The sequence below is a fragment of the Mauremys mutica genome, chromosome 3 (assembly GCF_020497125.1).
Source record: "Mauremys mutica isolate MM-2020 ecotype Southern chromosome 3, ASM2049712v1, whole genome shotgun sequence".
NCBI lineage: Eukaryota > Metazoa > Chordata > Testudines > Geoemydidae > Mauremys > Mauremys mutica.
This window is the reverse complement of record NC_059074.1, coordinates 83,907,395-83,922,420: the sequence shown is the minus strand read 5'-3', so window position 1 is coordinate 83,922,420 and position 15,026 is coordinate 83,907,395. Positions and strand designations below refer to the sequence as shown.

The window sequence follows — 15,026 nt, the reverse complement described above, 5'->3', positions numbered from 1 at the left end:
CCTTCAACTACCTGAAGGGGGGGTTCCAAAGAGGATGGAGCTAGGCTGTTCTTAGTGGTGGCAGATGACAGAACAAGGAGCAATTGTCTCAAGTTGCAGTGGAGGAGGTCTAGATTGGATATTAGGAAACACTATTTCACTAGGAGGGTGGTGAAGCACTGGAATGGGTTACCTAGGGAGGTGGTGGAATCTCCATCCTTAGAGGTTTTTAAGGCCCGGCTTGACAAAGCTCTGGCTGGGATGATTTAGTTGGGGTTGGTCCTGCTTTGAGAAGAGGGTTGGTTGGACTAGATGACCTCCTGAGGTCTCTTCCAACCCTAATCTTCTATGATTCTATGACACAAAGTCTATTTATCTTCCTCTAAAAATTAAACACAAACTGATAAAACTGAAAGTGATATAACAAGAGAGACTTGATAAAAAGTCTGCCTACTCTAGTATTTTGTCTCGTCTCTAACTAAAGCCAATGGTGGATGCTTCACCGCAATAAAATCCCATGTAACTGCAATGCTAAATTATGGATGAAAATTTCTTCACAATCCCAGCTGGTGATATTCAAGTATGGCTCCAATCAGCCTTTTTAATTTAACCTAGTAATACAACTGCAGATTGCGATTTGTTTTTTAATCTAAGTATCTATAGTCAGATGTTCAGCTGTGGTGCAAAAGTACCCAGAACAATTGAGGAGTGTGGGAAGTTCAAGAGGCAGCCTTTAAACTCCACTCATCCAGGGACCACAGAACTGTAAAACTGAGATTAGATGAACTATTTATTTAATAAACTGAACCCACCTCAAGTTCAGTTTCCTTCTCTGCTACATAATTCTTATTATTATTTTAACAGAGATTCTTTATTTTTGTTCTTTGTAACACATTTTAAAGCACTCTCGCTTAGGTACTTCTAGAACCCCATCACTGTAGTATCTGAGCACCTCAAAATCATTAATGTATTTGTACTCAACACCACAGTGAGGTAAGGAAGGTCTATCATCCCCTTGTTACTGATGGGAAACTGAGGCACAAAGAGACTAAATGACTTGCCCAAGATCACACAGGAGGTCTGTGGAAGAGCAGGGAATTGAAACTAGGTCTCCTGAGCCCCAGGCTGGTGCACTAACTGTCATAGTTCAGGGCAACAGCACCTGTATTCTCCCTTTATGGTCCATCAAGGACACTCACTCTAGACTTCAGGCTCCCCTGCCCGTCACCTCTTTTGACTGGAGATACGCATCTCTCACCCTTCTGACTAGGATATTTCCAGGCTGCACTGTCCCCTGACTATACTGTGATACCCCAGCAAGAGACTCTGCCTAAGCAGGCCTGTTTCCTTTCTCTTCAGAGGCTAACGTCAGAGTGATTGCCAACAGTTATGTTACACACAGCAAGTCTGTTTTATTCTTACAGTAAAAGCACTACAGAGAAAACATACTGAAAACAATAAAAGAACATACGCACATGCTAATAAGATTACCAGAGTTCACCCCAGCCCTAACATGGGCTCTAACAGGAGTAGGTCATCAACATCCCAGTCAAGGGGTTTCCTTGTGATTTCAAGTTCATCACAGCTTCAGCTCAGAAACAGTCTTATGGGGTCTCAGTAGGGCCACTTCTTCCAACTCTTTCTTAAGGGGATCCTGTCCATTTGCTGGATCAGGACAAAGACCCAGAGCCTCATTAAAACCAGGCTTTTTATCTAAAAATCCTTTCTTTGACTGGTGGTCTATGGAGAATCCAGTTTGAACTGGTGTATGTCAGCCTCTCCAAAGGGTGGCTTCAAAAGGCTGATAACTGGAAGAATTACATTACTATTCCCCTCTTCCTAGAGGAGTTGCATACAATTCCACAACACCACACACAGTGGACCCTACAAGGTATTAAATCTAACTCAATGAAGTTTATCTTAATTCCACACGATTTGTCCAGGACATTGCCAGTCTGTCACACTAACCACGGGCCCATCTCCTCCTCTCCTTAAAAGTAATGGCAGGTTGAGTGTTATGTTGGTGCCTTTTTTAAAAAACAATGCTATCAAAAATCTTAATATATTGCTGAAGGTCACCAAAATCTCTCTCTCTCTCAAATAATAATTATTTGGCACACTTACAGGGTTCTGCATTCTGCTGCCCATGATTTCTTTCTTATGAATGAACGTGTTCAGCATCATGTCCCGTGGCCCCAGTTTCTCCAACTGAATGGATACAAAAGCTTCTGGAGGCCTGAGTGGTAAATGAAAACATTGTATCTGAGCTCTGCAACTGGAAATGGGAAGATTAAGCCATCAGAAGCAGAGCAAATAGAGACAATCTGAGCCACTTAGCTATTGTCTTAGATTAAAACACAATGCCTCAAAATACTCACCTTAATAATAAATTCTTTGCACATAGATAACAGAGTAGAGTAGCTGGAAGAGACAAAACCCAAGTACAGACTAGCAATACACATCTCTTTGGTTCCATTGTAAGTGAAATATGGGGAAATAGAAACAAAATATTTACAAACATAGAACCATGGGATTAGAAGGGACCGCAAGGATCATCTAGTCTAATCTCCTGCCAAGATGCAGCATTTGTCTCCTTCCCACATTAACAGGATATCTGTGATACACCAGGAGTATGTTTGAGTAAATTGGGAATTCCATGTCATTTTGTGAATTCCATTTTGTTTATAACCTTCACTTTCCATTGTAACCTCCATCTCCAAGAGGTCTACCATGAGACAGCCAGCAAAAGCCATCAATTCTGATGATCTCTTAACACCCATCCATAAGAGCAATGAACACTACACAGAAGGTTGCTTGGGAAAAGGGTGAGTCTGCAGTTCCTCAGCCTAGAGTACATAGGGAAGAAGGGGAGAGAGACTATATTAAAAGGCGGCTGCTTTTCTGAGCTGGAGACTCAAACCACCAGCACAGGCAAGAAGATCAGACCAAAAAGGCACGATGGGATGATGGGCCTAAGGATGCTGGCCAAACCTCAGACCCACGGTGAGATCAGACTTGGCAGGGGACTGCATTCAGGACTGTGTTATCTTCCAAAGATCTGTAACTCTCTAGTGCCACCTAAAAGTGTTTGTGGTCAAGAAATTCCTGTGCTATGCTTGTATTCCTTGCTTTATTTCCACATTGTCTTTGAAGGGTTTAACTTGAAACCAGAACTTCCACAGCCAGGTGATCTTGGAAGGACAGAATGAGTCTAAGCATCTGGGGACTCAGGAGGGCCATGCCACTTGTTCTGGGATTTAAGACATCTGAACTGAAGGGTCCTACTGCACAAGAAGGATGTCAGACATGAGGTCTGCACATGGGAGAATGCCTTAGAGACCCAGAGCTAGGAACAGTTACCAGTCACTAACCAGACTTAAGGGGCTTAGAAGCACTTGGGCCCCAGGATTTGGGTGCATTTAAAATGTATTAATATCCATCAAGAGACAGGGACTGGGCCAGGATGTAACAATACCTTTTAATGGTCCAGTGTCCATCAAAAGGGTGCCCTGTAGAATATAAAGTTGCTGGTGCAGCCGTCAGGAATTGTTTTTCTGTTTCATTTCCAGATCTTGAATTTCTTCCACTTGCTGAGCTGCTTTGACTCTTCAAACTTAAATTTGCTTCCTAAAATATTAAGGATACCAATCTGTACTTACTCTAGTGGGAACACTGCCTGTTAAATCAATACAGATTTGCAGTTCCATGTGGCTGCTATTCTCTTATGGTATAATCACAGAATCATAGAATATCAGGGTTGGAAAGGACCTCAGGAGGTCATCTAGTCCAACCCCCTGCTCAAAGCAGGACCAATCCCCAGCCAGATTTTTGCCCCAGATCCCTAAGTGGCCCCCTCAAGGATTGAACTCTCAACCCTGGGTTTAGCAGGCCAATGCTCAAACCACTGAGCTTAATTCACCAGGCACACTGAAAGCTGAATAAAAAAGTTCTTGGTGAGCATAAGAATAATGAAACTGTGGAGACAAGGAAAGTTAGAGGCAATACACAATTTATAATCAGAGAACATTCTCCACATTTCATCAACAATGAAGAAAATGGGGATGCTGGGGTTGTTGGCTTCACCAGAAGAGTGATCCCAAAACTGTATTTAAAATATACTGAAAAAAAAACAAGATGAAAGTTCAATCTACCCATGCAATACAAGTCTAAAAAAATTGTCATTGGTTAACATTGACTACATACAGCAGCAAGAGAAAAAGAAATGTCTTTAAAAGGAAGCCTGCATTATGATAGGTAAGAAAAAGAACATGGGCTGGGACACACCAGTGGAGACACTATTGGAAGAAATAATTAGCAGGTAATTTCCGCTGTTCCCGTTCCCTCCTCCCCACTCCCTGCACCCCACATTGTGTATAAAGTTTCCACTAACTCTCATTTACAGAGAGCAGCAAGTGAGTAGCAGGAAGAGAAGATAAGGATCTTTTCTTAGTCTTCTTTATCCTGATACATGTAATTAAGCCATGTTTTTTCTTTACTTATTGGTCTTGAATAATTGATGCATGACCTGCCCAAGTCTCCTGCTGTTGCTGCTGCTCTGCTGGCTCTATTAATTGTTCAGGTTTATATTTAGACAACTAATATTTACTGACTGTAAATGAGTATAATCTAGTCCAGAAACAGATGCAGTAGTAATTGAATGATTTATTGCTGAGAGGAGACGTCTAAACTAAATGCATAGTCACTGCCCTTCTAAAGAAAAAAAAGTCATAGAACTATTCTACTGTCTAAAATTGTTCTAAGTGTTTGGAAGACCAGTCCATACTAATGGGGAAAGCAAGCTTTTTCCAAAGTAAAGACTATTCCCAATAGTTGGCTGAGAGTCATGGCAGCAGCAACTTGTATTGCATTGCAGGAGAATGATTTGGGAATGACTTCAGGATTAGAGCTGTCCAGAGAGATAATTCTCTTTCTCAAAGGACATTGATATTTCAAAATGTGGTTTCATTGATTTTCACTCCGTGAAAGGGGTGGAGCCCCAGTTTCAGGGCAGTCCAGCTGGTGGGCTGCAATGGAGCTGCAAGCCCAGGAACCCCAGGCTCTGACAGAAACCTGCCTGGGTTCCATTAGAACTATGGCATCTCTGCAAAAGGTTCAGATTTTGCAGTATCAGCTATTTCTGATAAAACAATGTTTTATCAGAATTCTTCGGACCAGCTCTGTTCAGGATACCAATTCCCTTGGGTTAATAGTGCTCAGGTATGTGATAGGGAATAATGGATCTAAATCAGGTGTGCATATTGGTAAGCAAGCCTACTCTGGTGTAACTTGCATGCTTCAGGGACTAGAAAGAATAAGTTTACATCAACAAAGACTCCTTTACATTCACCGCTGATGTGGTGGAAAGATGTTGGAAAACACTGCTGGCTGACATTCACAAGCACTGATGTATACCAGCCATAGGGACATACAAACAGCTAAAGCACAAGGCAGCCCCTTTGCCCATCGCATCCCAACAGCAGCCAAAGTGCTAGGGCTGAAAGTGGAGACAATGAAGTATGTTTTTTCTTTTCTTTTTAACAGAGAAAGAAAATGAGTGATGAGAGTCTCATGGAAAAAGGGGTGAGCATCAGGTGCCTCCTAATGGAAAGATATTAGGAGGCAGATTGGAAAAACTGCTGTGCCATTCTTTCCACATGTAGTATATAGTAAAAGTATATAACATGGGCACTGCTCAGCATACTGGCTGCAAAAGAAGTGAAATAGAAGTGAGAGTTGCTAGAAAAGGGTGCATTGGGGTACGGGGGGGCGGAAAATCATCGGTCCCAGAATAAAAGGATGGACAACAGCTCTCACAAACTATATGGGGGGAGGAAAACAAATGATAAAAGGAACATTCATTGAGTAACTTTCATCCTGAAGTATCTCTATTTATTTTAAAAGTTTTAAAATTATATACAGGGATCACTTAACCCAATCACTGAAATGCAGCCATCTCTGGGTGAAACACAACAGTTGTGTAACAGTGTGCAGTAATACCATGCATCAGTTTGGGACATGATGGGAAACCAGCTACTGAATACTGTGCTTTAAATGCAGAATTAAAACATTATCAAACAAGGGATGCAGAACAATGATGACTGTGTAATTTTGGGATGGTTTATGAACCTCTTTGTTTAACCTTAGACAATTATAGTTATATTCCCATTCAAGATGGTGTCAGAACTGTGCTGCCATTTGCAGAAGGCAAGATTACAGAGAGGTGACATGAGTTGCTGGTGCTGTTACATGATGGAAATATCCCCTTCCTAGAAGATCATAGATGTCAAGGCCAGAAGAGACCACTAAGATCCTCTAGCCTGACTCCCTGCACACGACAGGCCATAGGATTTTATCCAGTGATTCCTGCATCTAATTTACCTCCATGCTCCTTAAATTCTTTTCTATGGTATTTTTCAGCTGTTCGTGGTCACCTGGATCAACTAATATGCACTAAATGAATTACTGATGTGAAACCATCTTATTTCCAGGTAATATGTTTGCAAAGAATTGCTAGAGTCATTTTGTATTTTAACTGTTAAAGTAAAACAAAATTAATATCTAACTGAGCACCATCAGCACTTGCATATGATGTTAGCTCCCAAAACCTTACCCAATGGGGTTAGGGAAACGAAATGCTGCTGACCTTCATGTCCACTGTACGTGTAGGCTGGATCATGTGACAAAATGAGGCTTGCTGAACAGCAACAATAAGAGCATTTTTTTGAGTGACTTGACAGGCAAGGGTGATCTGCATGTTCTCCACTCCAGATGGGGACAAAAGCTAAAGGGTGAAAATACAGAAGAGTTAGCAATTTCCCACATAACATAAAGGCAGGTTATAGAGATCACACTAATTTTTCCTTGCCTTAACCAATCTCCAGAAGTGTCGTTAATCATTCTACTATTGGTACATATTCATTTAAATGTGGCTAAATGCTGAAGTCACTTCACTCAGCTGCATTCATAAATTTGTATTTCCCAAGGAACTTAAATCGAGGATCTATACAATGGGATATGAGACAGAGGGTACGTCTACACTACGGGACTATTCCGAATTTGCATAAACCAGTTTTGTAAAACAGATTGTATAAAATCGAGTGCGCGCGGCCACACTAAACACATTAAATCGGTGGTGTGCGTCCACGGTCCGAGGCTAGCATTGACTTCTGGAGCGTTGCACTGTGGGTAGCTATTCCGTAGCTATCCCATAGTTCCCGCAGCCTCCCTCACCCCTTGGAATTTCTGGGTTGAGATCCCAGTGCCTGATGGGGCAAAAATCATTGTCGCGGGTGGTTCTGGGTAAATGTCGTCAGTCACTCCTTCCTCTGGGAAAGCAATGGCAGACAAGCATTTCGCGGCTTTTTTCCCTGGATTGCCCTGGCAGATGTCATAGCATGGCAATCATGGAACCTGTTTTGTCTTTTGTGACTGTCACCGTATGTGTACTAGATGCCGCTGACAGAGGCGATTCAGCAGCGCTACACAGCAGCATGCTTTTGCTTTTGCATGACAGCAGAGATGGTTACCAGCCATACTGTACCATCTACCAATCCATAAATTGGTAAAAAGATGATCATGGTTACCAGTCCTTTTGCACTGCACCATCTGTTGCTGTCATAAGTGCCCCTGGCTGCTCTTAGCCAGGGGCGCAAAAGCCAAAATTGGGAATGACTCTGAGTCAATCCCTCCTTTTTGGTATCTAAAAATAGAATCAGTCCTGTCTAGAATTTGGGCAAGTGTACTAGAGAACCACTGTATCATAGAACCAGAGAGCACAGCTGCTCTGTGTCAGATCCAGCAGAAATTATGAGCTGTATGCTATTCACACCTGTTCATTCCGTTCTTCCCCCAGCCTTCCTGGGCTACCATAGCATTGTCCCCCCACTTGTGTGATGAAGTAATAAAGAATGCAGGAATAAGACACAGTGACTTGTTAGTGAGAAATGAGTGGAAGGCAGCCTCCAGCTGCTATGATAGTCCAGACAGGACATTAAGAAGTGTGGAGGAGAGGAGCCCAGCATCGCGCTGCTAGTCCAGGGGCAATTGAATCTTTTCTTTACACATGAAGGGTGGGGGCTGATGGAGCTCAGCCCCCTGTTGCTATGATGAGGACGGTTACCAGCCATACTGCACCATCTACCAGGAAAAATTAGGGCCAGGCGCCCTTGATCAACCTAACTGATGCTAGTAGGCATGGTTACCAGTCCTTTTGCACTGCCCCATGTGCCAATAGGCTGATGATGACGATGGGTATCAGTCTTACTGTACCATCAGCCACCCATGGTGGGGTGGGGGAGCAAGGATGTTGGTGTTGAGTGCTGCAGCATCGCGTCTATCTGCAGCATTCAGTAAAGATAGGGTGACATGTAAAAGAGTCAAGAGAGATTGTTTTCCCTTTCACTTCTGGGGGTGGGGGGGTGCGTAAATTGCTGAGCTATGCCCTGACCCACCGCGGACACTGTTTTTAACTGCCTCGCCACACGTGCTGATCGGAGCTCCACGCTGGGCAAACAGGAAATATTCAAAAGTTTGCGGGGCTTTTCCTGTCTACCTGGCCACTGCATCCGAGTTCAGATTGCTGTCCAGAGCGGTCAGTGGTGCACTGTGGGATACCGCCCGGAGGCCAATACTGTCGATTTGCGGCCACACTAAACCTAATCCAATATGGTAATACCGATACTAGCGCTACTCCTCTCGTTAGGGAGGAGTACAGAAACCGGTTTAAAGAGCCCTTTATATTGATATAAAGGGCCTCTCAGTGTGGACGGGTGTGGCGTTAAATAAGTTTTACGCTCCTAAAACCGGTTTAAACGCCTAGTGTAGACCAGGCCAGAGAGATGCCCTCAGACTACAGAAGGGGTTCATATAAAGTAAGGCTAGGATGTTGATTATTTTCATTTTTTAAAATTATATATTATATATTAATATTAAATTATTGGTGAAGAATGTGCATCATGGATGGGGAAATTGTGGAAAGAAGTAAGTTTTGAAGAACTGTGAAAGTTCTGTGTCATGTCACTCTGCACCATACAATTTTGTTTCTACTTTTTGAACAGTACCCATTGTTTTAATGCAATGGTGCAAAAAGTGTAAGATTAACAGTGAAGAATCTGTTACTCTGAAATAGTTTAGGAAATGAGAGATTCATTTTCTTTTCCCCCTGAAAAAAATCCCTTTTCTGCATTCTTTAAAAAAATAAAATAAAATAGGAACAAATCCTGATTTGTTTAGTCATCAGTCCTTATACTTTGGCAAAACTCCCATTGACTTCAATGAGAACTGTGTCTCAGTAAAGACGGTAAGATTTGGCCTGCAGTTATTATACAGAGCGTTTGACTGATATTATCAAGTGATAGTTCTGAAAAGTGAACAAAATTACACTGTTACATACAGAAAGACACAAAATAATAAAAACTTGGTAAGAGAAATGTACATCACTTAACACAATGAAGCCAAAGCTAATTGAGGCCTTTAAGTGCTACTGCAATAGTTAAATAATATGTGCAGTGTATGATTTTGGTTTCCTTTGGAAAAAAAGAACCTAGTCACCTGAATAACACCATCTCTTGTATGAAAGCTAAACTTTCCAATTTGATTATTGTCAATCTCTTGAATGCTTAACAATAAATTAGATGGAATATATCTGCAAGAAAAAAAAATATAACAATATAACAATAATCCACACAAAGGAATGAAGAACTCCTCCTTTAAATAAAAAGGAAGATTAGGGTATTACTAAATATTTCAGAAGCATTTGAGAGAGAAATAAAGTGTTCTGTGAAGTTTGTGGCTGAACACAGAGAATTGTGAATTCTTTCCCATTTGGCTCTAGGAGTTGGGTTACCAAGTGAAAAGATCTACTTGTCCTGTTTAATCAAGCATCATTTAAAATATTAGATCCTAACCTTTTGGGATGCTGTGCTGTCTACCAGACTATGACATCAGCCACAACAGACAGTGCCTGCCACTGCCCACAATTCAATTATGCACATTCTATCCTGGAATGAAGATTCAGCTGTTTGCAATTGTATGTTTGGAGCAGCCCAGTCTCCAATGTGGATTAGAGTATATACAACCGATTGGGAGATGAGTAGTGATCTATCATTCAGATGGGGAGGGGGATCCTGAAGCCTGCTAATACTAATACATACTGATGATTGAGAATCACCGATAGTAATTATCCTTGCTGAATCTGGTAGAACAATGGATTTTCCTACTTTATTTCCATCCTACCACAAAATACTTGATTTTTAAAAATAATTTAATTTTATTTACCAGTTTTGTAAAGATGAAATCAAAGTAACTGTAATATTTTCAGGACCTGCATGGTTGCATAAGGGGAGAAAGGGAGGGACACAAGTAGTCTCTCCTCTCTGCAGGGGTTGGGTCCAGTTGCAGTCTTAGGCTAAGATGTGAAGTTGTTATTCAATGTATAGTAGGATAAACTTTGGAGAGTGATTTCTGTAATGCAGCAACTTTACATGCACAATTATGGACTAACCCGTAATTGCTTTTTAGGGTCCCGTTACGCTATTTGTAGAAGTCTGGGAACCACTGTCTTTCTCCCTTGGTCCCAACTCTCTCAAAAATGTCCCTCATTATGAGAGATATCACCCATTTTACTTCCAAAATTACTGATGTTCCACACAGATTTGGTGCCCCCACCCCCACTTTTATTATAGCACATCTTTACATTAGAAATACAGAAAAAGTTACTTATGGCTAAGGAATCAAATTACACAGCATTTCAAGTTTCCTGCATGAATAATCTGTGTGTGCCCTTCACTTATGGTGGGCCTTACCAGGCTAAGGAAGATGCTTGGTTATGATCTGTCTGGGAAGATATTTAATCACACCACGTCCTGTGAAATACAGCAAAGTTCTGGTTTACCTGTCCACACTACTGTCATCTTGTAGGAGAGCTGTAATGAATATTGGTGGGGACTGGTCTGCTTTCTCCTTGTGAGATGCTATTTCAAAGTGCATTGGCCTCAAGTATAAATGGAACTCATCAAAACCCATCTCCCCTGCAAATGCCTTGTACATCCTGAAACAAAAATAGGAGTATTTGGTACAGTTGCTTCATTTAAAAAAAAAAAAAAAAGTTTAGTACTGCTGTACATACCTACCTAAAAATCCAATATCTATTGGATACATTTTTAGTGTGTGTGTGATGAGGTTTACAGGTCCTACACTAAACCAGAGCAAGGCCAAGGAGGAGGTCCTGTTCCAGGTGATGGGACAGTTTAAAAAGGGCAATGGCATCCAATGAGATGGGGGAAGGAATTACAGGTTACACCCGGAGCTGTAGGCAGAATGAATGCAGCCTTAGTCAGGCCACTCCAGGAGCAATGATCCATACTCCCTACCTTCTCTTTGGGGCCAAGAACCCTCAAGAGACTCTGAAGAAAAGGATGTTGTCCCCCAGCAAATGAAGCAGATACTAGGATGACTGAGTATCAGAGGGGTAGCCATGTTTGTTGCTTTTTACAGATCCAGACTAAGAGACCTGTGGCACCTAATAGACTAACAGATGTATCGGAGCATAAGCTTTCGTGGGTGAATGCCCACTTCTTCAGACACATGTGTCTGAAGAAGTGGGCATTCACCCACGAAAGCTTATGCTCCGATACATCTGTTAGTCTATTAGGTGCCACAGGTCTCTTTGTTGCTTTTTAGGATGACTAAGACCATGCCCCAAAACAGAGGAGACACAGCCCAACAGGAAGTGACCTGGGGGTGGGGGGCTAACTTTGGGTGGACCAATGAATGGTTGGGACACTGCAACACCCCTTTAAAGGCCTTGGGTCGGGACCCTCTCCCCTGCTCACCCTCCCCTCTGTCATGACAGAATCTTAAGGGGGGGGATGGGACACACAAGAGAGACTGAGTGCTGCTACATACAACCTGGCAGGGCTCCCTCCAGGACAGGCAGACTGAAAAGAACTGTGAAGCCACTGCCTGACCATTAGGCCAGTGGTTATCGGATTGACCTGCTACAGTATGATACTTACCCTAAAATTTTAATGTTACTTAGCCTCTGGCATGTTTTCATTGACACCAGAACAATTACTGCTCATTGTGCTGTTGGTAGTCATTATTTGTTTAGCACTGACCACGTGACTGACATATTACAGTACACAAAAATAAAGTAAGGACGAAATTTAATGTTTTATGCAGTGTCTGAGGGACCTGTGAAGAGATTCAAAGAAGGGTGTGAAAAAGTCAGCCTGACATGTAAAGAAGGTAATTTTGTCAACCATGTTTTGGATAAACTGGAGAATAGTGCTTGGGAGGAAGTATGGGTGACAGGGAGGAAATTACAGTAGTCAAGACAGGAGATGATCAGATCCTGAACAAGCATTTTTACCATTAGAACAGAAAATCTGTGGAAGTTGTGTTGTAGAAATCCTTAGTTCAGCACAGTCAAACATAGTAGAGGAAGAAGAGGAAGATGATCCCAAAGGACCATTAAAATGTTGGATGTTTGGACACACATCGACAGAGTAATAAGATAACAAAACTTCCTTTTGTCATAACAATAGGTCTCGGAGGAAGACAAGTATTATGCCTACTGATAAATAGGTAAGCCAAGTCACAGAGAAGCTTTTTAGGCTATGTTCTACACTAGACACCTTACAGTGGCACAGCCAGTGTAGCGTAGACATAATCTTAGTGAATAAGTGGCAAAGACACAAATAGGAGCCAGAAGTCCTAATTCCCAATTCTCTAAAGTATAGCTAACACTCCCTGGATCTGTGGAAATAGAAAAAAAATGAAATAAAAAAAGGAAGAAAACAGGGGAGGCAGAAAAGGGTGTCACATACAAAAGAACGTCACCTTTGGGAACTTTAAAAAGCACCATACACATCAATTAACACTATGTAGGATGTATCAGAGGGGTAGCCGTGTTAGTCTGGATCTGTAAAAGCCGCAAAGAGTCCTGTGGCACCTTATAGACTAACAGACTTATTGTAGCATGAGCTTTCGTGGGTGAATACCCACTTCATCGGATGCATGTAGTGGAAATTTCCAGAGGCAGGTATAAATATGCAGGCAAGAATCAGTCTAGAGATAATGAGGTTAGTTCAATCAGGGAGGATGAGGCCCTCTTCTAGCAGTTGAGGTGTGAACACCAAGGGAGGAGAAACTGGTTTTGTAGTTGGCTAGCCATTCACAGTCTTTGTTTAATCCTGAGCTGATGGTGTCAAATTTGCAAATGAACTGAAGCTCAGCAGTTTCTCTTTGGAGTCTGGTCCTGAAGTTTTTTTGCTGCAGTTTGACTACCTTTAAATCTGCTATTGTGTGTCCAGGGAGATTGAAGTGTTCTCCTACAGGTTTTTGTATATTGCCATTCCTAATATCTGACTTGTGTCCATTTATCCTTTTACGTAGTGCTGTCCAGTTTGGCCGATGTACATAGCAGAGGGGCATTGCTGGCATATGATGGCGTATATTACATTGGTGGACGTGCAGGTGAATGAACCGGTGATGGTGTGGCTGATCTGGTTAGGTCCTGTGATGGTGTCGCTGGTGTAGATATGTGGGCAGAGTTGGCATCGAGGTTTGTTGCATGGATTGGTTCCTGAGTTAGAGTTACTAGGTGCAGTGCGAGGTTGCTGGTGAGAATATGCTTCAGGTTGGCGGGTTGTCTGTGGGTGAGGACTGGCCTGCCTCCCAAGGCCTGTGAAAGCAAGGGATCGTTGTCCAGGATCGGTTGTAGATCACTGATGATGCGTTGGAGAGGTTTTAGCTGAGGACTGTAGGTGATGGCCAGTGGAGTTCTGATTGAACTAATCTCGTTATCTCTAGACTGATTCTTGCCTGCATATTTATACCTGACTCTGGAAATTTCCACCATATGCGTCTGATGAAGTGGGTATTCACCCATGAAAGCTCATGCTCCAATACGTCTGTTAGTCTATAAGGTGCCACAGGATTCTTTGTCGCTTTTTGTGGAATGAGTTGCTCCTTAGTTCACCATGTAATCAAGTGAGCAATCCATGCAATGATATATTTACTTGTGTGTGAGTGTGTTACAAGGGGACACAGTAACAAAGAAGGAAAGATACACCAAGAAAACAAAAAAAAAGGGAGAGGGGACAGAAATGGGGAAGGCAAAGTTTAATATGGCAATAAAGTAAAATAAGAGAAACAAAACTGAGACTGAATCCATCCTGCCTCCACATTCCCCTACAATTACATGTCTTATAATTAGATTGTCTTGACACACTTACTATATGTGGACATTACTAAGGAACAAAGCAAAAAGACAAGACAATGAGCTGTGTGGAATAGTGTAGATAGCATATGTATTTTTAGATATAAATCAGTTTTCACCATACGAGAGGAAGACAAGTAATGGGTGATAGTTCTGGCAGGTCCCGAAAAGTTTCATTAAAGCCCTGGCACACACTAGAGAATCAACAAATTTAGTTTCAGTCACTTCATCTTACTCTGTAAAGCTAAAAAACAGGTAATTGGCCCTTTTTTGAATTTTCAGTCCAAACCTCAGAGACTTTCACAGCAGATAGCTTAATGAACTGTGATCCTCATCGCATCAAAGCAAGATACAAAATTAGCCCCTTAAAATATCACGTTGAATAAACTACTTCTGTTTATATTGATGTTCAATCTACCAGACAGCATAATTTATCTGAAACAAATTATATGTTTAAATTGATTTACATATGCATCTTGATCCCTTATTTTCCCTTCAGAGCTTTTTATAAAGCCTCCCTCTATTACTGAAGTAAGGACAATTCACTAGTGGTATTTTAAGGATTTATATACTTGCCATCTCACAGACTGCTTGGGTTTTGTGGGTTTTTTTTTTAAACTGAGAAAATTCCAGATTTCAGATTAGGGTTCTTCAGAAAAATTTCTGTCAAAAAAACTTTGTAGGGGTGTGGGGGGGAAGGTTTTTACATAAAACAAAGTATTTTGTGCAAAGCATCTGCTTTATACATTTTTATTTTTAGCCACTGACAACAAACATTTTTGTTTTTTTGACAAAAAGTCAAAATTTTCCACAGGGGAAAAAAATC

At 41.7% G+C, this 15,026-nt stretch overlaps 1 protein-coding gene across 1 annotated transcript in view; it reads right to left on the bottom strand.

The window, feature by feature from the left end:
* The window catches only part of LOC123366263, a 130,237-nt gene that overhangs the window by 74,463 nt on the left and 40,748 nt on the right, over window positions 1-15,026 (bottom strand). Inside the window, exons 23-27 of the mRNA XM_045009538.1 lie at window positions 10,871-11,026; window positions 9,529-9,622; window positions 6,623-6,760; window positions 3,455-3,606; window positions 2,104-2,215 (exon numbers count right to left, since the gene is read on the bottom strand). Coding sequence (XP_044865473.1) covers window positions 2,104-2,215; window positions 3,455-3,606; window positions 6,623-6,760; window positions 9,529-9,622; window positions 10,871-11,026 — 652 coding nt within the window. The remainder of the gene's footprint in view (window positions 1-2,103; window positions 2,216-3,454; window positions 3,607-6,622; window positions 6,761-9,528; window positions 9,623-10,870; window positions 11,027-15,026) is intronic.